The sequence below is a fragment of the Mus caroli genome, chromosome 18 (assembly GCF_900094665.2).
Source record: "Mus caroli chromosome 18, CAROLI_EIJ_v1.1, whole genome shotgun sequence".
Classification (NCBI taxonomy): Eukaryota; Metazoa; Chordata; class Mammalia; order Rodentia; family Muridae; genus Mus; species Mus caroli.
The window spans coordinates 70,015,114-70,040,178 of NC_034587.1; the positions used below are offsets into that span (position 1 = coordinate 70,015,114).

Consider the following 25,065-nt stretch of genomic DNA (forward strand, 5'->3'; position numbering starts at 1 on the left):
GATGACTCTGTAAGAGTGTGGGGCTTTGTCCCCACTCCAAAGAACTCTCTCTAGGTGCCAATCGGCTGCCTTGCAACTTGATTATATTCTGGCACTTCTCTAAGGAAGCACAGACCTGTTAAGGATTCATTCTGACTGGCCTCCCTCCTCCATGCAGATATCATTCAATCTCTAGCTCCACTTTCTTCCCCAGAGGGGAGAAGGTTAAGCATAGAACTAAAAGTTCCAAAGTTCTAATCAATGTTTGGTCTCTCAAGTGACTAGTCTCCATCCTGAAAACTACCTAGAGGATACTCAAGAGTTTCTCATTAGAACAAAACAAAACAACAACAACAAAAAGTTCCTATTACTCAGGAAACCCCAGGAGATTTAAAAATTCTATGCCCAGCATCAGTTTCCGCATAACTGGGTGTGGCACGAGACTGTGATCTCAGCACTCACAAAGTGGGAGCAGGAGAATCAGGGTTCAGAATTATTCTTGGCTACATGAAAATCCTGGGCTTCATGAGACCTGAAAAACAAAACAAAACAAATGTAAGGATCTGGTAAAAATAGTCCCAGTGAAGCATCAAGAGTCATGGCTAGATTGCTATGTATAGAAACAGACAGTTTATTTGGAGTAAGAATGAGACAGCAAGGCAAAGAAGGGTGTGATACCAAAGGAGAGTTTCTATACTATAGCCGAGAGTTGAGCATGCTTCTGATACTATTTTGAGCATACTGCAGAACCTGAAATCCAAGGTAGAATAAGTCATCTCCAGGAAATGTACCTCTTTGGGCACCAAGCAGTCTTTATATTCTTAATTTTGATACGACCGGAAAAAGCACGCACCCCACAGATTAAGCTTCTTCATTTGGAGCTCTGTGGGCAGGCACTACTGATCCCTACCCTACAGAAATCATCCTGCCTTAAAAAAAAAACAACAAAGTTTGTGTCTAGTCTAGGGTCTAGGCTGTTGGGAGAACACAGCAGTCTTCAAACTTCTTGGCTTCAAACTTCTCTGCTGCTTTCCTACAAAGACAGATGTCTTCAGTTTTGCTTGGTTTGTAGTTGATTCAGTCTTCATATTAAAATTGAGTAGATTTAAAAGGCTAGGTTCAACAATCAGCATGCTATTGGGTGCACAGTACAGTTGCTAAGAACCTTAAAACAACAGCCCACTGTATCAAACTGCATCATAATCAGTAGCTAAGGAATAAAAGGGAAATCCTATTCAGCTGCAGGGCTGGGGAAGGGCAGAAGGGGCTGGCTTGTTTGATGGATATAATGAAAAGCCCAGTCACATATTTATAGCAAAGAAAATCTAGAAGTTGCTTCACAAGCAAGATTTAATATAAGACAATAAATTTAGGCCCGAATGGGAAGGTTGGTAAGTTTCAATATTTCCTACCTTGTTCATAAATCACAATATTGATCACATATAAATTAATGCATGAATATATATTTGTGTATGGGGACACATGAAACCTCATTTATTATGTGAAAGTGAAAGAGAAAGCAACTTTCTTATGGTGAACACCTAAATTAAACCACTTAGCATCTTTCTAAAACTCTGAAATGAATCTCATCTTGGTGGACCTACTGTACATGATCTGTCTTTCCATTTTTAATGGTGGACCAGTGCTGCTGCTGAAGCTGTTGCTTTGGGGCCTGGGAAAGAGAATTTAAGACGATTCACAAAAAGCGAGGCTGCCAAGAGTTTCTATTTGCATTAGACTACACTCCTTTCTAGTAACGAATATGTCCACTGCATGTTTTATTTGGCTTTCTCCCTTGGTGTATATGCTTTTGTAAAAATTCTGTAAAAATTCCAAATAAACTGAAGCATCAGGTAATAACCAGTGCATATTCTATAAGTCACTGGTCATTCACTGGTATGTTTTAAAAGACTCAATGCCCTTAAGATACCATTAACTATGCCCTGGTGGCAAAACCAGTGAAGAGCCACCAAACTGGAAAAGTAGGTGAGTTCTCATAGAAAGAAAGGAAGGGAGGGAGGGAGGGAGGGAGGGAGGGAGGGTGGGTAGAGGCGGGAACATCGGGAAGAGTCCCGAGTGTACTTGACTAAGCTAAGTCTGGGAGGGGGAGGGGAAGGGGAACCAAGTACAACAGCAGGAGGCCAAAGACACAAAAGTGGCCAGTAACAAAAATGTCTAGGTTACATTGGGAAGAGCCTCTGGGGGAAGGGCAGCCCAGCCTCTGGGCTGGAGAGTTTAGGGTAGAGAGGGTGGGGGTAAGATAGCCAAATCCTGTAACTGGTAGCTACCCAGGGCTGCTGGGAGAACCTAGAGGACAGGTCTGCTTTGATGTATTTAGCCTATTTAAGGTCCCTCAGTCGTCGCCACACACACACACACACCGCAACCCCTGCACCCCGCAACCCCTGCACCCCTCCCCCCAACCCCGAACATAAAACACATCTCATAAATTAAGACTTTTGTAAACTCAGTCAAACCCGGGGACAGGTTTCAACTTGATAACCTATTGACTTTTAGAACTAGGCCCCAAGCACAGGTATACTAGATCAAAATATTCAGACTATGTCTCTTCCTGTCTTTGAGAGTGGTGGTTGGTGGTCATTATCGTTAAAAAACATGGCCGGGCAGTGGTGGCACAAGCCAGCACTTGGGAGACAGAGGCAGGCGGATTTCTGAGTTCGAGGCCAGCCTGGTCTACAGCCTGAGTTCCAGGACAGCCAGAGCTACACAGAGAAACCCTGTCTCGAAAAAAACCAAAAAATAAATAAAAATAAAAACGTGATTTCCCTAAGTGTAGCTAGAACCAGAGATAATCCAGAGCCCATTCGCTGAGAGCTGTCATTACAGACCTAGCCACCAAGCCAGGTCTTTCTGTAATACCTTTATATACAGGCGGGTTAGGAATCCATGCTCCACAGCTACATCTACAAACGAGCATTTATGACAGCTAGAGCGTGAAACCTTGGGGTAACAGGGAAGGTTAAGTATTAGCGAAAATTCTCCAGCCCTTTTGATGAGAGATGGAAAGAGATTTCTGCAAATGGCTCTTAGATCACAAAATAGCGAATGGAAGCCATTAATTCCGCTTTCTTTATCGTACTGTGGTGGTGGTAAGAGCCAAGAATACTACAGTTGTATCATGACAAACTGTACACAACAAGATGTAGAGAATGAATCCAATACAGTGAGAAAATGAAGATACACTTCAAACCTCAAGAGAACTAGAGTTTTTCGTGGCAAAACGTACTTGAAACGTGGCTGGTGTGAAGTAAATTGAATCGACACGTGCTCTGGAAGACTTAGCATGAAGAAGAAAAAAATGCTATTAATTGTAGCATTACAGCATTACGCCGCTTACATGTCAAAATGACAGTATTTAGGACGCCGTCAAGTAGGTGTTATATTAATAATGGGGCCACTAGAAACTTTAGGGTTCCATTGTTGCTATAATTCTCTCACTTAAACCAGGCGGGAGGTCTAGGCTAACGTGGAAAGGCTTAGCTGGTACTAAAGGGAGGGCTTGGGTAAGTAAGGCTGCGGGAAGACCAGGACAATCCCAACTCATTTCCTTTCAAAAACCCCGAGGACTTAAAACTCAGCTCTCCGGGCCCCAGACTAAGGAAGCAGCGCCGCGAGGGAAGTTTGGCCCGCCGGGCGTGGGCGGCCAACCGGAGGGAGGAGCAGTCCCGGGGAGAGGCAGAGAAGGCCCCGGAGCCACGCGGCTCAGGAAACCACCCCCGCGAGTGGCTAGGCTGGCACTCGGGCTCCTCCTCCGACGGCTCGCCAGCCTGAAAGGCAGTGTCGCTTCCGCACACCGCCCAGCAGCCCGTGCTTGCAGCCCCAAAGCCCGGCTTCTCGCTCGGTGCCTTCCCTAACACCGCCCCAGACCGACCACAGAGCGGGAAGCAGCGCGGGAGAAAAAAAAAAAAAAAAACCCGAGTCCGCGCTGGAGCCGCACGCGCCTGCGCAGACATCCGCTCCGCCCTCTCTGTTTCTCGCCTCCCGCGCCTTCCTCCCGCCCCGTTCCCCGGGCGCCCGGCTACGTCACAAAGAATGGCGTGTAAATGGAACAATCTAGTTGCTCCCCTCGAGAGCACGCCCCGCAAGAGGAGGGCGGGGCGGAGGGAGGGACGGAAGGAGCCGGCTTCGAAGACTGGCTCGTTCTCGTCATCCAATCCGAACGGTCTGGGGCGAGGCGGGGCGGGGCCCAAGAGGAGGGCGGGGGTGGGGCCGAGGGAAAGGAGTGAGAAGGCTGCGGGAGGAGAGGGCGGGCTCCTCCCGGAGATTAAAAGCAGCCAATCAGAGCGCGCCGGCTTCATTCGGAGAGCGGCGTGGGGCGTCGCCGCCGCCGCCGCGCGCGCCGGGGGCTGGTTAAGGCCATGAAACAAAAGAAACCCTGAGAGGGGAGCCGCTGCGGTCCCCACCCACCCACCTAGTTCCCTACCTCGACTCCGTCCCCGGCTCCTCCACCCCGCCCTCGCGCGCTCCGGCGGCCCTGGCGCTCCTCAGCCCCGGGCGCGGGCGCCGCCGCCGCCGCCGCCTCCCCCGAGGAAAGGTGTTTGCGCGCTGAACAGGGCCGGGGCCCTGTCCGCCATGGGGCCCGCTGCTCTCCGCGCCTGACGCGCCCGCCGCCGCCGCCGCCATTGACAGCGCGCCGCCGCGATGCCAAGCGGCAGCTCCGCGGCCCTGGCCCTGGCGGCGGCCCCGGCCCCCCTGCCGCAGCCGCCTCCGCTGCCGCCGCCGCCGCCGCCCGCCGGAGGCCCGGAGCTCGAGGGGGACGGGCTGCTGCTGAGGGAGCGCCTGGCCGCGCTAGGCCTCGACGACCCCAGCCCGGCGGAGCCCGGCACCCCGGCGCTCAGGGCCGCGGCGGCGGCGGCGGCGCAGTGCCAGGCCCGGCGGGCGACCGGGCTGGCTCCGGAGGAGCCCGGCCGCCTCACGACCTCGGAGACGGCGGAGCTGGAGCTGGAGGTGGACGAAGAGGAGGGGGAGGAAGCGGAGCTGGACGGAGAACTGCTGGAGGAGGAGGAGCTGGAGGAGGCAGAGGAGGAGGACCGGCCGTCGCTGCTGCTGCTGTCGCCGCCCGCGGCCACCGCCTCCCAGACTCAGCCGATCCCGGGCGGGCCCCTGGGGTCGGTGCTGCTGCCGGCCGCGGGCTTCGATGCCCGGGAGGCGGCCGCGGCGGCAGGGGTGCTGTACGGAGGGGACGATGCCCAGGGCATGATGGCGGCGATGCTGTCCCACGCCTACGGCCCCGGCGGCGGCGGGGCCGCCGCTGCCGCCTTGAACGGAGAGCAAGCGGCCCTGCTGAGAAGGAAGAGCGTCAACACCACCGAGTGCGTCCCGGTGCCCAGTTCCGAGCATGTCGCTGAGATTGTCGGACGCCAGGGTGAGTGCGCCGAGGTCGGTTTGTCTGTCTGGGCACGGCCCTGGGCGTGGGTGGGAGACGAAAAAGAAAGACGAGCGTGCGGCAGAAGAGTGAACCGGGAGAGTCCCCCCAAGTCCACCGAGAAGGGGTCTGGGTCGCCGAGAAAGGGACCGGTCACCTTGCGAAAACCCACGCCGTTCCGCCTCTTCAGCCGGACAAGAAGTGTTAAGTTTCTTGGGCCACCCAGTCTGGTGTATTCGTGGAACCCCAGGCTGGCGCGGCCCCAGAAACCTCAGTGAGATGGTGAGGTCAGGTCAGAAGTTGTGGGTCGCGGAATTGTTTCCGAGAGCTTCGAGATTTGGAAGTTTGTGTAGCCGAGTGGCCGGTAAAAAGCAATCGGCCTGCCTTAGAACTGCATGTGCTGAGAAGTGGACCGACATGGAGGCATGTGCAGCATTCGAGAGGGAAGAGATGTTCAAGTGGCCGGATCACCTCCTCCCTCCGCTATTCAGAAACTTGGCTTTAGAAGCGCACCCCAACTCTGTTGATCTTAGGTGCTCAGTGTTCTCATTTCACTTCTCGAAAAGCGCTAGTGTCAGTCTTTTAGAACACTTTTTTAGCCTGTACCGTGAAGGGAAAACTGGGCATTTGGGTAATTCGGGAACTTTATGCGTTTGTGCAGTTTTCGATAAATTTTCTTCACTTGCTAGCACACCCGTCCCGCAGACAGACTCCTCCCACATTGTTCAGACAAAGGACCTATGTCTCAGATTCCAGGAGTAGGTTTGTGAAGGTGGGGGAAGGGGATGCACAGAGTACCTCGGTATCCGACATTTTTTAGGGAAGGTTCTGTTTGCTTCGGTGTAGGTTTTGCCCCGTTTTACTACCTGCTGCTGCTGCCGTAATACAACATGGTTGAAACATGCCTCTTGTTGAAGTCAAATATGGCACTGCTGGTGGAATGATCTCATTTTCCCAAGTGGTCTAAAGTACACATAAATAAGAGATTGGTGACTTCACATGAAAGAGGTGGCTCCCGTTGCTAGGATTTTGATAAGAAAAGTCTATATGGTACCTGGACAGAAAAGAAAGAAAGAAAAAGCTTGTTTCAAACCGTTTGACTAATCAGCTTCACATCTCACTTGCCAGTAGGAGCTGATCAGGATAATAGCTCACGAGGAAACTCTTATGTACATGAAATAAACATGCATTTTATTTAGGTTCATAATGAGGTGGCTTTTCATTTAATATCATTGAAAGAGCGCTAGATTTCGCTGGTTAATGAGTTTATGAAAAGTAAGTAAACTAAAAATTTGAGGTTGATTTATACAGAATTTCTGCTCTTTATTAAAAACTAACCATTTAATAGAATGGCATGAAAGTAATTACTTGAAGGCAATACACACAAGAACATAGAGAATGCAACTTAGCAAACAAAGATGCAAGTATTGAACAACATGAAGAAAGTGTGGAGGAGACCTGCTAGGTGGTGACTGGAAAATACCCACATTTCATTACTAATTAGAATATGGTAAACTGGGGGGGGCGGGGGGAGGTAGAAATGGCCTGGTGTGGGATTGTTGAGGCTGTGGAATGTTGAGATTTGAATGACATACTGTAAAACAACACAACTTAATTCAGTGTTGATGTGCTTGTCTGCAAAGCACAGGAGAAGAAAGAACGTTTGCGCCGTAGTTTTACCACGTGACGAGGTGCTGTCTGTATCTTGGTAGATTGAGTTTAACATGAACTTTTGTCCTTTGTATTCTTAAGCACCTTAACTGTACATGGGTAGTATTTATATCAACTGAAATGGCAAGCTTTTATTTTGTGCTATCACATGATAATTGTCTTAGTTTTTCTTTTTGGGCTGTGCTTATTGGTTAGTAAAGTAATATGAATCTATGTCTTAGAACATGGAGACAAAATTGCTGACTGTTGTTGTACTTACTAATTCCTAGAGTTGTGGGTACTGTTAAAGGTATGTCATCTTCCTCTTGTCTTATCTTAAGAGCAGAAAGGCTTGCCCTTTTCCTTTTGGAACCATTCAATAGTGGATCATTGAGCCTGCGCCATCCCACACCCCAGCAGTATGGTAATAAACCTGTGCTTGCTCACTCCTTTAGAGAGAACTAAGTGGCTTCTAATAGTCACATCCTTTTACTGTGCAAAAACTTCTCGTTGGGAGAACAGACACTAGTGAGTTTTTAAAAAGTGAGTTGGGGAGTGGGGGTGGGGTAGATCATTTTTGAGTGTTTTGTTTGTTTTGGAGGAGCTGAATGTTCATCCTTAAGAATTAGCCATTCCTGCCATCTCATTCATTACCTGAAGTCATAATTTTCTTTTTGACATCTCTTAATTAGTTTTGGAAACAATTATGTCACAGATGGAGACATTCATGACTTCAGCTCTGAAGCAAAGAGTATAGGATAAATGGAAATCTGAGTCATGCATGCAGTTAGCAAAGTGCTGGCAGCTCTTGGAGATAGCCAGCCTCTGGTCCCTTTGTCTTTCAAAAAAAAAAAAAAAAAAAGCTCTTATTTTGTTTTTGTCATTAAAAAAGTTTTTTATCATGTAGCCTGGGCTCACAAACACGTACCTCTACCTAACCCCAGGAAATCCCTACTCCCCTTTTAAAAAGTTTTATGTGGATTGAGTGTTTGCCTTCATGTATGTGTATGTGTGTGTCTGGTGTCTAAAAAGGTCAGAAGAGGGGGGTAGGGCCCCTGTCACTGGAGTTAAAACTGACTATATGCCACCATATGGTGCTGGCAAGCAAACCCAGATTCCCTGCAAGAGTCACAAGTGAGTGTTACTAAATGTTTGAACTATCTCTCCAATCCCAAGACCTTGTTTCTTTTTAAATTCTGTATCTGTATGTGTGTGTGAGTGCAGGTCCCTGCAGAGACTAGAGTCAGATACCCTTGAAGTTGGAGTTGAAAGCACAAGCCGCCTGATGTGGATGCTGGGAACTGAACTCAAGTCCTGAGCCATCTCTTCATCCTTCCTCTCCATGGACCAGTTTTAATAGTGATGAAGACCAGCAGAGCATTTGACCTCCTGTTTTACTCCCAGGAGCATGGCCTTTTCCTTATGTTAAATTAGTCTTACTACTGTTGTTGTGTTTTTTGAGTCTTGTATTTATTGTGAAACTAACAGTTGTAATAAATTTTACTAATTATATTTAATAGGAAAAGTTAGAAATTAAGAGATATATTTTTAAATATAGACAACAAAATAAGTCTAAGGCTGAGAAGATGACTCAGTAGGTAAAATGCTTACTTCACAAGCATGAAGTTCTGAACTGAAACCCCTAGCATCCATGTAAAAAGCTAGATCTGGTGCCATAGCTATAACCCTAGCTCTGTGACACCAACATAGGAGGATCCTGGAGACCTGCTAACCAGCTAGTCGAGCCATTGAGCTCCAGGTTCAGCAGCAAGAGACCCTGTCTCAAAAAACAGAGTGAAGAACCATAAAGGAACACATACACCACCAACCTCCAGCCTCCACATGGGTGCACAGGCATGCACACACTAAAAATATTTGTAAGATCTCATTTTATAAATATGAAATATCTCCGTTTTTAAGTGTAGTTCCTGCAAGACATTAATAGTTGACAGGTTTGACTGAAGATAACAGGTTTTATTATAATTTACTCAGTTGTTACTCTCCAGTAAGTCTAAAAGGAGAGTTATAGTAGAACTCTAAATATTCTTTACTATCAATTAATATTAATATTAAATGCCATAAATTGAGTTTCAGATAAGTGTACATTTTCAGCTACTTTTGATATGACTTTAATTGATAGTATTTTTTTTACCTAATAGGTCTCGAAAAGAATTGTATACTCTGTCCCCCCCAAAAAGTTGTACCCCATTATACAGTTTATAAACATCACAGTATAAACAATCTATACTAAGAAAAATGTACATCATACAAAAAATTTAACAAATAAGATAAAATGAAAAAAATTATTTTTATCTGTGTGCTGATACTCTTATACTCTAAATGTCACTGAGACCATTTAGAAAACTTCCTCATTGACTGAACTGTCTTGGTGACCACTCATCTCCAATGACTGTGTATTGGGGCGTGGGGGAAACCTTCCCAATGTTTCAAGCTGTGGGTAGTATTTGATTAGGAGAAACCGAGTACTTGCTGGTCTTGCTGTGCATAGATTTCCCATTGAGAAGTACATATTTATTTCACTAAAGAATTTCAGAACACTAAAATCATAGTGTCTTCCTTCCCCATCCCCACCACCACCCTCTTTGAGGAAAGAGGTTGTTTTTTACTTCTTCGCTAAAATACTACTGGATATTTTACCAGTGCCATGTAACTGCTAAGACATTTTGCAGATGTTGAACCTGAGGTTCTAAAAGATAGTTTAGTAGATCTAGGTTTAGGCCAGTTTAAACAGAATTATTTTCACTATTAGTAATTTAAATTCAAATGAAAATTTTGGAAAAAAACTAAATATGTTTGCAGTTAAAATTTTCTAGGGATATAGGCCAGTGGTAGAGGATTTACCTACCGTTCGTGAGATGAGAAAGAAGAGATCGGAGCCTGTGTTAGGAAACACCAAATAAGTACATAAACCATGATTAAAACTGCCATTGGTTTGTTTTGTTTTGGAAATTTTAAAAGTGTTTTTCTTTGTGAAGGCTTCTGGCTATGTAGCCCTAGGCTAGCTTCCTGCCTCAGCTTTTAACTTAAGATACCACTAGTTACTATATAGAGATTTGCAAAATGCAATGTGGTAATTAATAAAGGCCTTTAAACTACTTTTTTTTATTTTTATTTTATACTGTTTAAACTAGGCTTGCTTCCAGTCAGACTTAAGATCTCTGTCCCAGCCTTAATAGTGCTAGGATTACAAGCATACTATCATACCCAGACAATTTTCTAATACTAGAATTAGCAAGCTCAACTAAGTTAAATATATGCTTAGCATAATGCTGTTTGAGTAGTTGTCTGTGGCCTATTTTGAGAATTCTTGTTATTATTCACCCTTTAGACTCTTTAATGCAAGTTTTTAATTTATTCAGAATGTGTGGTTATTGCCTTTCTAGTAAGCAGAAGACTACAAATCACTGCATGTAAGGAAAGCCTTATTGACCACACATAGTAGCATGAAATCGTAAGACTCTAAAAGCTGTAAAAGAATAAAGAGAATTTGTTACTGATACTTGCAGATGCAGTTGGAGCTAGACATGAAGGATTTTGTCATGAGTAGTGTTCCGTCTTCTACCACGCCTCACCTTTGCCTTCTCTAACCTAATGTTAACTTACCCATTGTTGCCTGTCACTTGGGATAAATCCTTTACGCCTCCATTTTTTCCTATTTGGAGAAAACCTGTTCAGGTTCTGTTCTGACTAGCCCCAAACCTACTTTGTGCTGTGAGGGTGAAATTTGAGATGCCATTAGTGTACATTTATTGTGTAATTTAAAGTATACAGACAAATTCTATAAGAAATACGGTAAAATTTTTTGAAAGTTTATAGTATGTACTTCTAGCAAAAGGTTAAGCTAGTCTTGAAAGAGAATCATTTACAGTTAACTGATTACACCTAAAATTTGTATTGTTTTGTTTCTGGGTGGTGCTAGAGATCTAACCCAGGACCCCATGTGTTCTAGACAAGGTTCTCTACCACTGAACTACATCCCTAGCCTGGTAACTTTGAAAATTCTATTAACGTTTTCCAAAGGGTGTAAACATAAGATCTTCAGTATGGAAAACTCTCTTAATATCTGAGCCTCTTCTCTAACATACTTAATCAATAGTTGAGGAGAGCAAAGATGGTCCACAAGGACCAGGGTTTATATCCTACATTGCTCAGCTCACAAATGCCTCAATTCCAGCTACAAGACATCCTGCGCCCTCTACAGGCCTACTTGAGCCTCTGTACACACAAACATGTGCAAACACTCAAATAATAAAAATACATCAAAAAATTACTAGTCTATAGCTTTGAGCAGTTCTTTGGGGAGGGTTTATCATCATTCTTTTCGTAACTTTATACAATTCTAACTTGTAAATGCATAGAACTAGAATATTTCATGGGGCTCATAATCTAAACTTTATCCAGAAAAAAACCCTAAAGTCATGTAGAAGTAAACTGGATTTCAGATCGCCAGTTAGAGTGACTCCATATTTATCCCAACTTTGAGTTTATAACACTTTTAACATCTTTTACAATGTAAATGTTTCTCTTTAGGTATTTGGCATTTAATGCATGTGTGCACATGTGTGCAGGTATGCATATTTACAAAAGCCTGAGAAGGATCTTAGATGTCTTCCCCTATCAACTCTTATTTTTGTGAGACCGGGTCCTCCTACTGAGCCTGCACTCCCCATTTTTGGTTAGGCTGGCTGAGTTAAAAGGAAGCTGAGATAGATTCACCTGTCTCCATGCCACAGCAGAGCTACCTGGCTGCTGCTTTTGTGGATCTGGGGATTCCTTGTAATGCGTGTGTGTGTGTGTGTGTGTGTGTGTGTGTGTGTGTACAGACACACACACATACATACAGACTGAGCATAGAGATACTCTCTTTTTAGACTTAGCTAATGTTCATTAGACATCAAGATATAATGTCGAAATTGAGTTCTTATAATGTGAAAAGAGCTTTTGAATAGTCTGAGAGGAAAAGGACTTTATAAAAATCAAATAATATGGCTCCTCTTGTTAACTGTACTTAACTATATTACGAAGCACGTGAAATAGTGTTGTTTTTAGAGGAAAAGAATAAAGAGCAGTGAAAAGAGTGTGAAACTAAGATGGTTTGGTTCTAAGATCTAACACAGCAGCTAAAATGCCCTCAAGTCACCCAAAGGACCTGCTATGAAGAGTAGGTGAAAATGTGTGTAGGAGAGAAGTTTTAGAAAAGTGGAGTGCTGGCCAGGCAATGGTGGCCCACCTTTTATCCCAGCACTTGGGAGGCAGAGGCAGGTGGATTTCTGAGTTCAAGGCCAGCCTGGTCTACAAAGTGAGTTCCAGGACAGCCAGGGCTACACAGAGAAACCCTGTCTCAAAAAGAAAAAAGAAAACTGAAGTACTTTACAAATCCTGTTTCAAAGTCTCCCTGGTACCAGATGAGTTGACTCACGAAATGTTGGTAAGAAATAGTGGAGGGATGAGGATTGGTTCTAAAGCTGAATCATGTGGGTTAGGATTAGCTTCTCGAGGGAAGGATGACAGGGATGAGCCTAGGGCCTTCAACATGACAAGCAGATCAGCTGTATAACTTATTCGAGTAAGCTTTTTATTATATTTTGTAACAACTGATGAGAGAAACTATTTTTATTACTACTAATTCCTCTCACATGACAAAGAGGTAAACAGGTCTTCATGGCCTGTTTTTAAGTTCACTAACTGATTCATGATAGTTTGTCCATATAATCTTCCATTTTCAATACTTATTAAATATTCCTTGAGGAAAAACTAGATAAACACATGTGAAGTGTGGTCACTATCCGATTGTTCCGGTGGGTTTGTTGTTGTTTATTTTTATTTTTTTAATGTATATTGAGGTTTTGACTGCATTTATGTCTGTNTAAGGATATCAGATCCCCNGGAACAGGAGTTACAGACAGTTGTGAGCNGCCATGTGAGTTCTGGTTTTCTGGAAGAGCAGCCAACTCTTAACTGCTGAGCCATCTCTCCAGCCCCTGTTCCAATTGTAATTTATTTGAACTAGATTGTAAATTATTTCCATGTGNTAGCTGTGACACTGAGGTAATCTACTGTTTGTGTGTGTGGTTGTGTTTCATACTGATGCACTTCCTTGTGGAAGCCAAAGGTCAGCCATGGGTGTCCTTCCTCAGGGACAACTAGTTTGGTTTGGTGTTGTAGATGAGAGATAGGGAGGGAGGGAGAAAGGGAGGGAGAGGAGAAGAGGAGAGAGCGCTTGCTTGCACACAGTAAGGCTAGAAGAGCATCAAACCCTCTGGAATTGGAATGACAGTCGGTTAAAAATGACTAATGTGAATGCTAGAAACCAAACTAGGGTCCTCTGGGAGCTGCAAGTACGCTCTTAACCCCAGTGCCAGCTCTCCAGTCCCCCAGCTTGTTTTTTGATGCAGTCTCTCATTGGCCTGGAGCTGCTCAGACTAGGCTGGCAGGACCACACCCCCAGGGATCTGTCTGCTCTGAGATTACAGGTGCACACCAACACATCTGGCTTTTTATGTAGGTTTTGAGGAATGAACTAAGTTTCTCTTACTTTACCATTAGCTGTCTTCCCATCCCTGTTTGATAAACTTAAAGCCATACACAAAATTTCTATTTTTCAAAGTTCCATTGTGTTAATTGGGAGAGAGAGGTATGTATGCTTGGAAGGAATCCCAAGCTATTTAAGAAAAGAGTTGAACAAAAAATGAATAGAAACTGCACACGTTTATGAGATGAGAGAGACTGAAAATAATTAGGTTTTGCCACTTAATGCTCAGAGTAAAATGAATTTACTTCAAGACCAATAAATTCTATTTTTCTTGAAGATAATGCAAGCTATTCACATTATCTTTTCTTCCCATTTTTATTTAAAGAATGTCTGCATAATTTCCCAGTGTTTGCAGAGGACTATCAGAAGTTAAAATGGGCATGGTTTTGAGATTTGTCTTTACGGGCTTAAGTTTTCTTAACTCACTATATACATATGCACACTACATTAATTTATTAAATAATTGGAAAGTACAGTAAGTGTAATTTCTGAAAAACAAACTTGTTTTTAAAAAAGATCAGGAACACCAAATGCCCTAGACAGCAAACCGCAGGTGGTTCTGGGAGGCCTTGTCCTGGGTACTGTCACTTTCTCCTTTTTCTGCCGATTGTTGTAAGGGCATTTCATTCTGATAAGGAATCCTTAACGAATCATCTTCCCCCAAATCTTTCCTACCTGCAAGATGGAGTCCCAGTCTGAGATTGGAGATGACTCCCTCCCTGTTCTGTCCCCTGAAGATATCAAAATGCTGTGCTAGTTTTAATATCCCCAGGGCACCAGTTTCCTGCTTTTGCACTTCCTCCCTGCTTGACAAAACTTCTTTCAAGCCTCTTAAATACCTTTGAAGTTGGCCTGTGCTTGCATGCTGAGGACAGAGGTCAGTGTTAGGTTTTTGTCGTCAGCCACTCTCTACCTTATCTTTTGAGACAAGATCTCTCAGTGAACCTGGAGCTGATTCATTCATCTGATTCATCTAGATTAGCTTTGCTAGGTAGCCTTAGGGATCCTAATGAGGTTCTCGTGTGTGTGTGTATGTGTGTGTGTGTGTGTGTGTGTGTGTGTGTGTGTGTGTGGTGTGTGTAGCAAGCTCTTCAGCATCCATCTCCTGGCCCTTGAAGCCTTTCATGTATTATGTATTTTAAAGTGATAATCCTTTTGTGTGCTCCCACTGCTTTGGAAACCTGTTCCTTAAGGAGCTATTGTTCCTTAAAGTAACTATTAATTGCATCTCTTGGACATGAACTCCTTGAAATAGGAAATGACCATGTTTCTTATTGTACTTTTTGGGGGTTGAGGGAGGGGATGACATTTGAGTGGATACACTCAGTCATTAAGCTGAACTAAAAAAGTTCAGGATGAGTAAAATGCTCTTGGAGCCTAAGTGATTTAGATAGAAACACCTTGACTGACACAGTCCAGTCCAGCCTAGACAGATCCAGAAGGGACAGATCTCCCCTTTACATAGAGCCGCATGAATAAGAGTCCTTACAAATACTTCCTATTTGATCAATAACACTATCCTTTTTCAGTATTTTTATAAATCGCCAAACCTCTCCCTAGCCAAAGGCCATTTGATTACTATTCCTAAATTGAGCTTAAAATTCTAATGAGCCAATACATCTTTCAAAAGGTGGGTACTTGGAAGAATGGAAGGGGTGACATAATTAGCAGAATAACCCCACATATCCAAAGATTTTTAACCGTAACCCACCACCACAAAAGAAGCAATTGAAATGTTTGCTTCACTAGGCATGTTGCTTAAAGGCATGGGCTGCTTGCCTTTGTGAAGGATGTCTAGGATTATCTGGTAAGCCCACTTGTGATCACGGGAACCCCAAAAGTACAGAACTTCCCAGCTTGGGGTGACTCAGGTCAGGAAGAGAGATGAGAAGCTTGACTGCTGGTGCTGAAGACAAAGAAGAGTGAAAAGCCAAGGAATGTAGATGGTTCTAGAACTACAAACACGTGACTTCTGCCACCAGCCTAAATGTGCAAGGAAACATAACCTCCTTAGAGCTTCCAAAAAACAAAACAGTCTTACTACTGCTTTTATTTTAACCTTGTTGCGAGAGTTCTGTGCATGGATGGATGGATGGATGGATGGATGGATAGATAGATAGATGATATTGTATGGTAATTAGCAGTAGCATTGGAAAACTATAGCAGAGCTAAAGAGGTGGCTGGATGGGTGGGAGCTCCTGCTGTGTAAACATAGGGACCTGAGTAGACTCCAACACTCATAAAAATCTTGGCTTGGCCACCAGCCTAACTCCTGGTTCCATGAGACCTCGTCTTAAGGGAAGAAGGTCAAATTTTATAGAGCAGGACATGGGATATACATACACACACACACACACGCACGCACGCACGCATGCATGCAGGGAAAAGGGGGGGGAACTAAAGCAAGTCAAAGAATCTGAGCTGTAATTGAACTAAAAACAAACCTTATTAATACCGGATTATATGTTTAAAGCTGCTGCTTAGTTCTTAGTTCTGATTGAAAGCCTTTCACAATGTCTTGTAGAATACTAGATTAGAATATAGTACAGTCATATTTTTATCAGCTCTCACAGGGCAGAGGTTATAGAGCCCTTAAAAGACTTAAGGATTTTGGGGGGGCTTTGTGGCTTGCATAATCATTATCATTACTTTAGTTGCTTAAAACAATGCAAATTTATTATCTCAGTTTCTGTAGGTCAGAAATCTGTGTGGTGTCTCTTGGTTCTGTTTCAGAGTTAAATCAAGGTGTTCAGCTAGAGGTGTAGTATCCTCATATGGGGTACATATCCTCTCCTACCTAAGGTTGCTGGCAGAATTTAGTTGGAACATGGGGGTCTCTGGTCCAGGTCTCAGCTCCTTGCCATCATCACCACAGGCATGGATTCACAGCATGGGTTGTTTGCTTTCTTCCACAGGAGCTCATGTCTAACTTGTCTAAAACAGAAACTCAAGATTAGGTCAGAACCTCCCTGGTAATCAGAATAACCTCTCCATTGAAAAGTGAACTGAGTCGGGTTTGGTAGTGCATGCCTTTAATCCCAACATTCCGAAAGCAGAGGATCTAGGCCAGACTGGGCCACATAGTGAGTTCCAGGACAGTCTGAGCCTCTGTCTCAGAAAAACAACAAAATTAAGCTGATTTAAGGTATAATTTTACATATCTAAAATCTTTTTTCAGGAGTACCTAAATTTGTGTCTAACTCCAGGCAGGAATGTTCTCTCCTAACTGGCCAGGAACTTGCTATTTAGTCCAAGCTGGCCTCAAGCTCAAAAAAACCCACCTGTCTCTGCTTCTAACATGTTGAGATTAAAGGTATGAACCACTACACATAGTAAAAAAGCCAGAAATCTTGAGGCAGAGAATCATCTTAGAATTCTGTATTCAGGCAAAGACTGTGGCACACACCTGTCCAAGCACTCCAGAGTCTGAGAGTTTGAGGCTAGGCTGGGCTGAGTACTGGAATGCTCCATCAGAAACTGGGCTGCCCACAAATGTATTGACTGTACCTTCTTTGAGGGAAGGCTATGCAACTCGTAGTAGTCACATAAACAATGGTTCAGTTCTTTATCAGACACTACTTTTTCTCATTTTCTTTTTGTGCAGGTGTCTGTAGTTCACATCAAGTATTAGGATATGTCTCAGGAACTGTCCACCTTATTTTTTGAGACCTTTGGGCCAGTCTAGCTTGACTGCCCAACAAACCCAGCCATCCTCCTGTTTCTGCCTCTCCAGGCACTAGGATTAAACATACATGCCACCATGCATGGCTGTTTACTGGGGATCTGACTCAGGTCCTCATGCTATAACAAGCTCTTTACTGACTGAGCTATCTTCCTAGCCCCCTATAATGGCTCTCCTCTTCTTCTTCTTTTTTAAACTGGAAAATATATAGATGGCCATCTGTTCTTTTCTATCACCATCTAAATAAGCCACCGGTTTAAGAACAGAAGCAAACAGTCTTTGTACAGTCTTGCTTTAGATATCTACAGTATCTTTCAGATAGCTAGAAAAAAAAATTCACCTTCATAGATATATTTAGACTCTGGCCTCTAAAAGTTGGATTATATGACCATAGAGCAACCTTTCTGTAAATGGGCTCTTTAGCCCAGCTCCTCTTGGTGACTCTCTCCTTCCTTTTCACACCAATTCTTTGTTGAAAATACATCATCTCATACTTGAAACTAGAAGGTGATCTTCAAAACATCCAAATCTAATGATGGTAACCCATAACAAAAAATATTTTATATTGCAGCCCATCATACATGTGTTCCACTGAAACCCTGGGAATACACGAGAATCAGGGTTCTGTTGATTAGTTTTAAGTGGTATTTAAAACACAACAAAGTTTACTTCAGCTCATGGTTTGAAAACTGAGTTTCCTCCTCTTCCAACTCCAGTCCAAACAAGAGTGCCACCCTTTCTTTGGAAGAGGTCTCTTAACCTTGAAAATTGAGATAGAATGTCTTGTATATACCAAGGAGAGAGAGGACAAGTTGGAGGGTTTTAACTGGAAACAGCCCTTGCAATAATGATAGTTGGCATATGAACCCATTTTCCCTTTCTATTTGGGAAAATGGGTTCATATGCCAACTAGGTAAGCTGTAGGCTTTATTTCAGGGAATTTACTTCAAATTAAGTTGAAATTACAGCTCTGAAAATTTGTTAGTACTGTAGTTCTTGAACCATAACCTGATCCAGGTTTCTGCCCTGTATGCTGGGCAAGCCTTCTCTAGCTAAGCTATGCTCCCAGCTCTCCGGTAGTTATATAGAAAGGTGTCTTCCTCTGTTGGTGGATACTAACTAGTAAACATGGAGAGGAGATAAACCTAAACTCCGAGTAATGCTTTGCCCTTAATTGCCCATGATTTTCTGCTGGATGAACCATGACTGCCTGTTACTAGGAATGAGTTGGGGAATTGTTTTTTCTTCATTTTATGTGTGTGTTATATACTCATGTGTGTGCAGGAACCTTATTTAGATGCCATCTCTCCTGTTAGCACTAGGGTGACAAATACACCTCTGGCTTTTCACATGGCTCCAGAGATTGGAACTTGGTCTTAATGCTTTTACATCACTAAAACATGTCTGGAGCCCAAGAATGAGATTTTAGGAAGCTGCCGTCTTACAGAGCTGTAGCCCAGAGTGTAGACTATTGTTCACTAAATGATACTCTGAATATAGAATATATCACCAGTTAGTATTTTACCTTTCAGACTTTCTTAGGTATCTATGTCATTGCATGCTATCCAGTGAATGTGGTCTCCGTTCTTAGTCGCCCCACACACTCCACAGCACCTACTGTAGGAGTAGATTTGACTGTCTAAAGAGACAAAAGATTTGCTGTGATCACAAAGTTCATTTTATCGCAAAGTAAAAAGTCTTTTTACTTTTACTCAAAAGTAACCAATACCCATTTTATTTTAATGTGGTTGAGTACATGTAGTCTTACCATAGCACTTAAAAAGTTTTCATGTTTCACAGTAGTGTAAATTTTACTTGTGATTTCTTGATAGAGCACCCTCCTCCTGGTAACCCTACTGAACTAACTGCTTCTCTTAGGACTCTGGTTGGGGCTTACAGTTAGGAGTGAGGGCTGTTTTCTTTCTACCTAACAGCACAGTGCTTAAATTCTACTGTTCTTTAAACTATGTAACTAGCAATAAGACTTCTGAAAGTATAAAACGAAGGAAAAAATAAAAATTTTTGAGAAAGAATTGCTTCATCTTGATGCTTGAATACATTTTGTTTCAGAGAACCTGACTCTGGGTTTTCATGGTAATGTACCTGAGACCCACAGTGAAAAGGCTGCGTCTTTGTAATTTCTATGGTTTGTTGGAAGGAGGAGTAGGATCTCAGTCAGTTTGTGGTTATGATTCAGAAGTTCCATGGTGGGTTAAGTTGCTTTAAGTATGCTCTGATATTTAAATTTTAATATTTAAATATGCAGGAGACCCTTGTGTTCATTCCATAGCACTATACACCACACACACACACACACCCAGAAACAAAATTAAATTTTAGTCCTTTCACTATGGATGAGATTAGCAATATGGGACCAGAAGATTGAAGTCTTGAAAGCTAAGAATTAAAGGGTCCAAAATAACATATAACAAAGCTCCAATGTTCTAATACTGAAAATTAGCACCATTACTTTCCATAAATGTTACATGGCAACTCTGTAATCCATGAAGACAGACATAGCCATAGGAGAGAAGGAACAATCATTGAGGACAAGGCACCTAAACCAAAACTAGACAGTAATTAGGAGTTGAGCTGGGATTAGAGAGGGGAGAGGTTAGTCATGGGAACAAGAGAGCATGAATATGCCATAGGTTGAAGTATATATGACAGAGTTTAAAAGAGTGGAAGAAATGGCTATAGAGTAAAAGTAGAAAGTCAGGAACCAGCTAAAATACCCTATGCAAAGAAGTGACTGTATAACCCATGCTATATTGAGAAAGCATCTTACTAAACAGAATACCAAGAAATAACTTGCCGTCAGGAAAGGCTGGAGACATTTGAAGTTGTATATATGTATTGTAGGCATGTGGGCTCAAGATTATGTATCTAAAAAGCCTTAGTTTTAGCTTAACTATTAGTGATTTGTTGGACAAGAAAGGAAAGGAGGCTTAAGAACAAAGCCTGCCCAGATTGTGGCTGCTCTCTTCAGTTGCACCTCCTTTATGTTCTTGAGGAAACAACTGTATGATGTAGTCATGAAATAAATTTATCCTGTGTGTCTGCTTGTTTCTTCTTTGAAGACTGTAACTCCGGAGATTTAAGCCATAGTTTTGGTGTTTGACAGTTTGGAGACCTAAGTTAAGAATTAGGGAAAATTAACTGTCTCCCATGTTTTATTTTAACTTAGGTACAGTTGGAGGTTGGGACTAAAGCATCTAGTTTGGGTTTAGAGCTGGTGTTCCTCTAGCCATTTTCCATGAGTCTTCAATATTTGTTTTGTTTTTTTTTTTCTTTAATCGATCAAGAACTTTACAATAGGCAAAAATTATTTTACATTACTTTTTTTAATCCTATGCTTTTGTGGTTGTCTCCCAGGAATTTAACTGGAGCTGAAGAAAGATAGCCACTAGCCATGAACATTATTATCAATAGAATTTTACAAAGGAGTCATGTTAAAGCAATAAAATAAATCAAGTGAAATTTGTAGAATATGTGAAAATTAAAAATTCTTGGACTATGAGAAGACCATAGATTTCTATATCACATGACCTTATCTCTGGCTTTGTTAGTATTTTTCTTGCCACCAATTTATCTTTGCAAAGTAAAAATTTGTTAAGTTATTATAAAACTCAACCCTACTAGTTTATATTTTACATATAGACTATTTTGTACATCTTTTCAATGTATGGCTGAGAGAGAACTAGACTTCTGAGTTGTAACCTCTCAGGAGGGGTTCCCACTCTTCCAAAAGAGTGAATGCCAGACAAGTACATATCCTCCATCTCTAGCAATAGTGTATGGAATTGGGGGATGTCAGCATTAAACGTTAAGTTTTATGAGGAAGAAACTATAAACAACTGTACACTAGAGAGCATTTCTAGAGCTTTACTTAGTTTGCCTTTACAAATATTTTTAAAGTACATACTGATTCTGAAATGTTTTCTTTTAACAGGTTGTAAAATTAAAGCACTGAGAGCCAAGACAAACACGTATATCAAGACACCTGTTCGTGGTGAAGAACCCATTTTTGTTGTCACTGGACGGAAAGAAGATGTTGCCATGGCCAAAAGAGAGATCCTCTCGGCTGCAGAGCACTTCTCTATGATTCGTGCATCTCGAAACAAAAATGGCCCTGCACTGGGAGGGTTATCGTGTAGTCCTAATCTGCCTGGTCAGACCACAGTCCAAGTCAGGGTCCCCTATCGTGTGGTAGGGCTAGTGGTTGGACCAAAAGGAGCAACAATTAAGAGAATTCAGCAACAGACCCACACGTACATAGTTACTCCGAGCAGAGATAAGGAGCCAGTCTTTGAAGTCACAGGGATGCCCGAAAATGTTGATCGAGCACGAGAAGAAATAGAAATGCATATCGCCATGCGTACCGGGAACTACATAGAGCTCAATGAAGAAAATGATTTCCATTATAACGGTACTGATGTGAGCTTTGAAGGTGGCACTCTTGGCTCTGCATGGCTCTCTTCCAATCCAGTTCCTCCGAGCCGAGCGAGAATGATGTCTAACTATCGGAATGATAGTTCTAGCTCTCTGGGAAGCGGCTCCACTGATTCCTATTTTGGAAGCAATAGGCTAGCTGACTTTAGTCCAACAAGCCCATTTAGCACAGGGAACTTTTGGTTTGGAGATACACTACCATCTGTAGGCTCAGAAGATCTTACAGTAGACTCTCCTGCCTTTGACTCTTTACCAACATCTGCTCAAACTATCTGGACTCCATTTGAACCAGTTAACCCACTCTCTGGCTTTGGGAGTGATCCTTCTGGTAACATGAAGACTCAGCGTAGAGGAAGTCAGCCATCAACTCCTCGTCTGTCTCCTACATTTCCTGAGAGCATAGAACACCCACTTGCTCGAAGGGTGAGGAGTGACCCACCTAGTACAGGCAACCATGTTGGCCTTCCAATATACATCCCTGCTTTTTCTAATGGTACCAATAGTTACTCCTCTTCCAATGGTGGTTCCACCTCTAGCTCACCTCCAGAATCAAGAAGAAAGCACGACTGTGTGATTTGCTTTGAGAATGAAGTTATTGCTGCCCTAGTTCCATGTGGCCACAACCTCTTCTGCATGGAATGTGCCAACAAGATCTGTGAAAAGAGAACGCCATCATGTCCAGTTTGCCAGACAGCTGTTACTCAGGCAATCCAAATTCACTCTTAACTATATATATATACATAAATACTATATCTCTATATGGACTCATAAAGGCATGGGTATAATGGTACCCCAGTAAACTTCCTAATGAATTCTTATGACTGTTATCAGGCTTTATTGGGATTAGGCTAAAGTTAGTACACTTATAAAGGCTGCTATGGTAACACTAAACCTAAGTGGTCTCTTGTCTATTAGTTTGGTTTGAATTATTAATACTATCTTGTAGACTCAGAGACATAGCTTGTATAGGAATTGTTAAAGCTGAAGTTGTACTTGGCTGTGTAACCTAAGAGCAAAATGTATCCATCTGAGATTGTAGTCAGTGGGTCCCAGAGCCTAGCCGCACTAAGAGTTTATGGAGGGTGCCTGGCATCTCAGATGACTAACACTTCCAGTGCTGCCTTCTTCACACTGCCAGTTTTGACAAAAACAGGTTTGTTTTTTTATTTTACAACAACTTCTGCCTAATTCTGCAGGATTGCAAGTAACTTTTTAAAGCATTGATTACTTACTAGTAATAATAGGGCTGATGGCAGTTTACTAGATCACTGGTTATAATTTGGGACAAAAACTGCTACATTGACTCTCATCTCGCCCAGAGTGCTCAAGGCTGGTATGTTCAGTGGATCAGGAATACAGTTGTCTTTGATTGTGAATTCCTACCCATTGCCTCTCTCGGTTAATGTGGAAATGGCCGCCTGGGTTTTCCCATTTCAGGATGGGCTTTGGGAAGCACCTATATTGGCTGAAAATTTGAGAATGCGAACATTCCATTCATTAGTCTGATCAAGCTATTAATTAATATTTAGACTGTAGCTCAAAATGTGAAACATTTTTTGTTCAATCCATATTTGTCTTGCACATTATAAATATATTTTTATTTTTTAGTAATGTAGGGGATGGGGAGGGAGATAATAATGCCCTTGGCATGATTCATGAAAGCAGCTGTGACAACCTCCAATCAGTTTACTTCATTTCAAACCTATTTCCAATCACAGGAAAGATTTCTTTAAGACACACTTGTACATTTCACCTGTGGATGTTTTAACATCATCCTCAGTATGTCCCCAAATTTGCTGGTATTGAAAGGACAAAACATTATACTGGTGGGTTTTTCTACTAATTATTTTTTGAAGCGTTATTTTCCCAACACAAAAGAGGTTTTTTTCTCAGTATAACAAAAATTGAAATCTTATGTGTATTCAATAGTAAATAGACAAAATTTTATTTTTTATTTCCACTTGAAGAGTTACATTTCGTATAAAGTTTACAAATAACGGTTTTTATTTTGATTTTTTTCAGTATAAAAAAGTTGCCTTGATGGCATATTATGATGTAATGCTAACTGCTTGTAGGATAGTTGATTGTCAGTATTGAATCCTAATCTCTAGCTGCCGTCTTGTAGATATGGACGAATGCCACCAAGCATGTGTTTCCTATTTTGTTGCATCGTACACTGCAACTAATAAGCCAAGGAATCAACATATATTAGGTGCGTGTACTGTTTCTAAAAACCACAAACTAAGAATGATAAATTATCAATATAGTTTAGTATTTGCTAATTTTACTACACTCTTTTGTTATGTATATGTAGGGAAGTCATAGGGATTATAAATTCAATTTGAGTAAAGTTTAAAACCATATATTTTATGATAAAGGGCCTTTAACTTAAGATGGCCAAAGCACTGATATTATATATTTGCTGTAAAGAGAATTATAAGAGTTTTATTTTTCTGATATTAAAAGTCACTTAATAAAGACTTGTTTCCATTAACTTGAAGGTATTCTCCTCGGTGTTGTTTCATATAACTGCTAGCATTTCATCTGAGACAAACTGTCTACTTAAGAATGAAATCTTCTTACCAAATTCTCCTCCTTTCTAACTTACACTCCTGGTTGTAATGTAAGAGAGAATAGAGTGTGTGTGTGTGTGTGCACATGCATGTTCCTGGTGTTAAATGTGTTTTTTCTAGTCTACATTCACCTCTTCAGGAACTGTCTACCTTACTTTCTGAGACAGGTTCTCTTATTGAACCTGGAGCTCATTGATTCTGGTAGATTGGCTCTCCAGAGAGCTAACGGGATTCACCTGACTGGGCCTACCTCACTCCACCCCCAGAACTGGCGCTGCAGGGACGCACTGCTGCATGTGCCTTTCACATAGGATTTGCTTGCATTCTTGCACAACAGGCCCTTCACCAGTGGCCATCTTCCCAGCCTGAAAGTACAGGCTTTAAACTTTTCACTAAGACTAACTTCTGAAAGACCGTGGTTTGACCAAAACATATGCCGTTTGCAAAATTGATTGGATGTTGATTGGAGTAGATAGTTTCCATTTGGTTATAAAGATAAGGGCATCTTTAAGATTGTTATAAAGTAAGAGAGGCTCCAAAAACTCTTACTCACATTCCCAGGAATTTCTACCCCATTCTGGATAATCTGCAGTTTGAACATCATGTCACAAAAAAAAAGCAAACCATTTTGCCTCCAAAGTTAGTTGAATTCTGAAGTTAGGCACTTCAAACTTCACGGTTTGATCAACGGAACCCCTATGCAAAGTATGTAGCAAACGTGGGAAAGACTAGAACAATTGGATTTAGAAAATAAGCACAGACATGATGAGGATACTAGGAGCCTCGTTAC

General features: G+C 42.4%; 1 protein-coding gene across 1 annotated transcript; it reads left to right on the forward strand.

Annotated features, from left to right (window-relative positions):
- The first annotated feature begins 4,296 nt into the window (after positions 1–4,296).
- Positions 4,297–24,202, forward strand: Mex3c (mex-3 RNA binding family member C). The gene is made up of 2 exons (XM_021151070.1): positions 4,297–5,365; positions 21,203–24,202. Exons 1-2 carry the CDS (start codon positions 4,642–4,644, stop codon positions 22,426–22,428), a joined length of 1,950 nt encoding a protein of 649 aa, XP_021006729.1. The 5' UTR covers positions 4,297–4,641; the 3' UTR covers positions 22,429–24,202.
- Positions 24,203–25,065: the final 863 nt, after the last annotated feature.

What these genes read in the sequence shown, in the direction of transcription:
- Mex3c (XM_021151070.1), top strand. Translation starts at nt 4,642, where the DNA reads ATGCCAAGCGGCAGCTCCGCGGCCCTGGCCCTGGCGGCGGCCCCGGCC. An exon ending in TGAGATTGTCGGACGCCAGG is followed by an intron (nt 5,366 to 21,202) that starts GTGAGTGCGCCG and finishes TTCTTTTAACAG; the next exon opens with GTTGTAAAATTAAAGCACTG.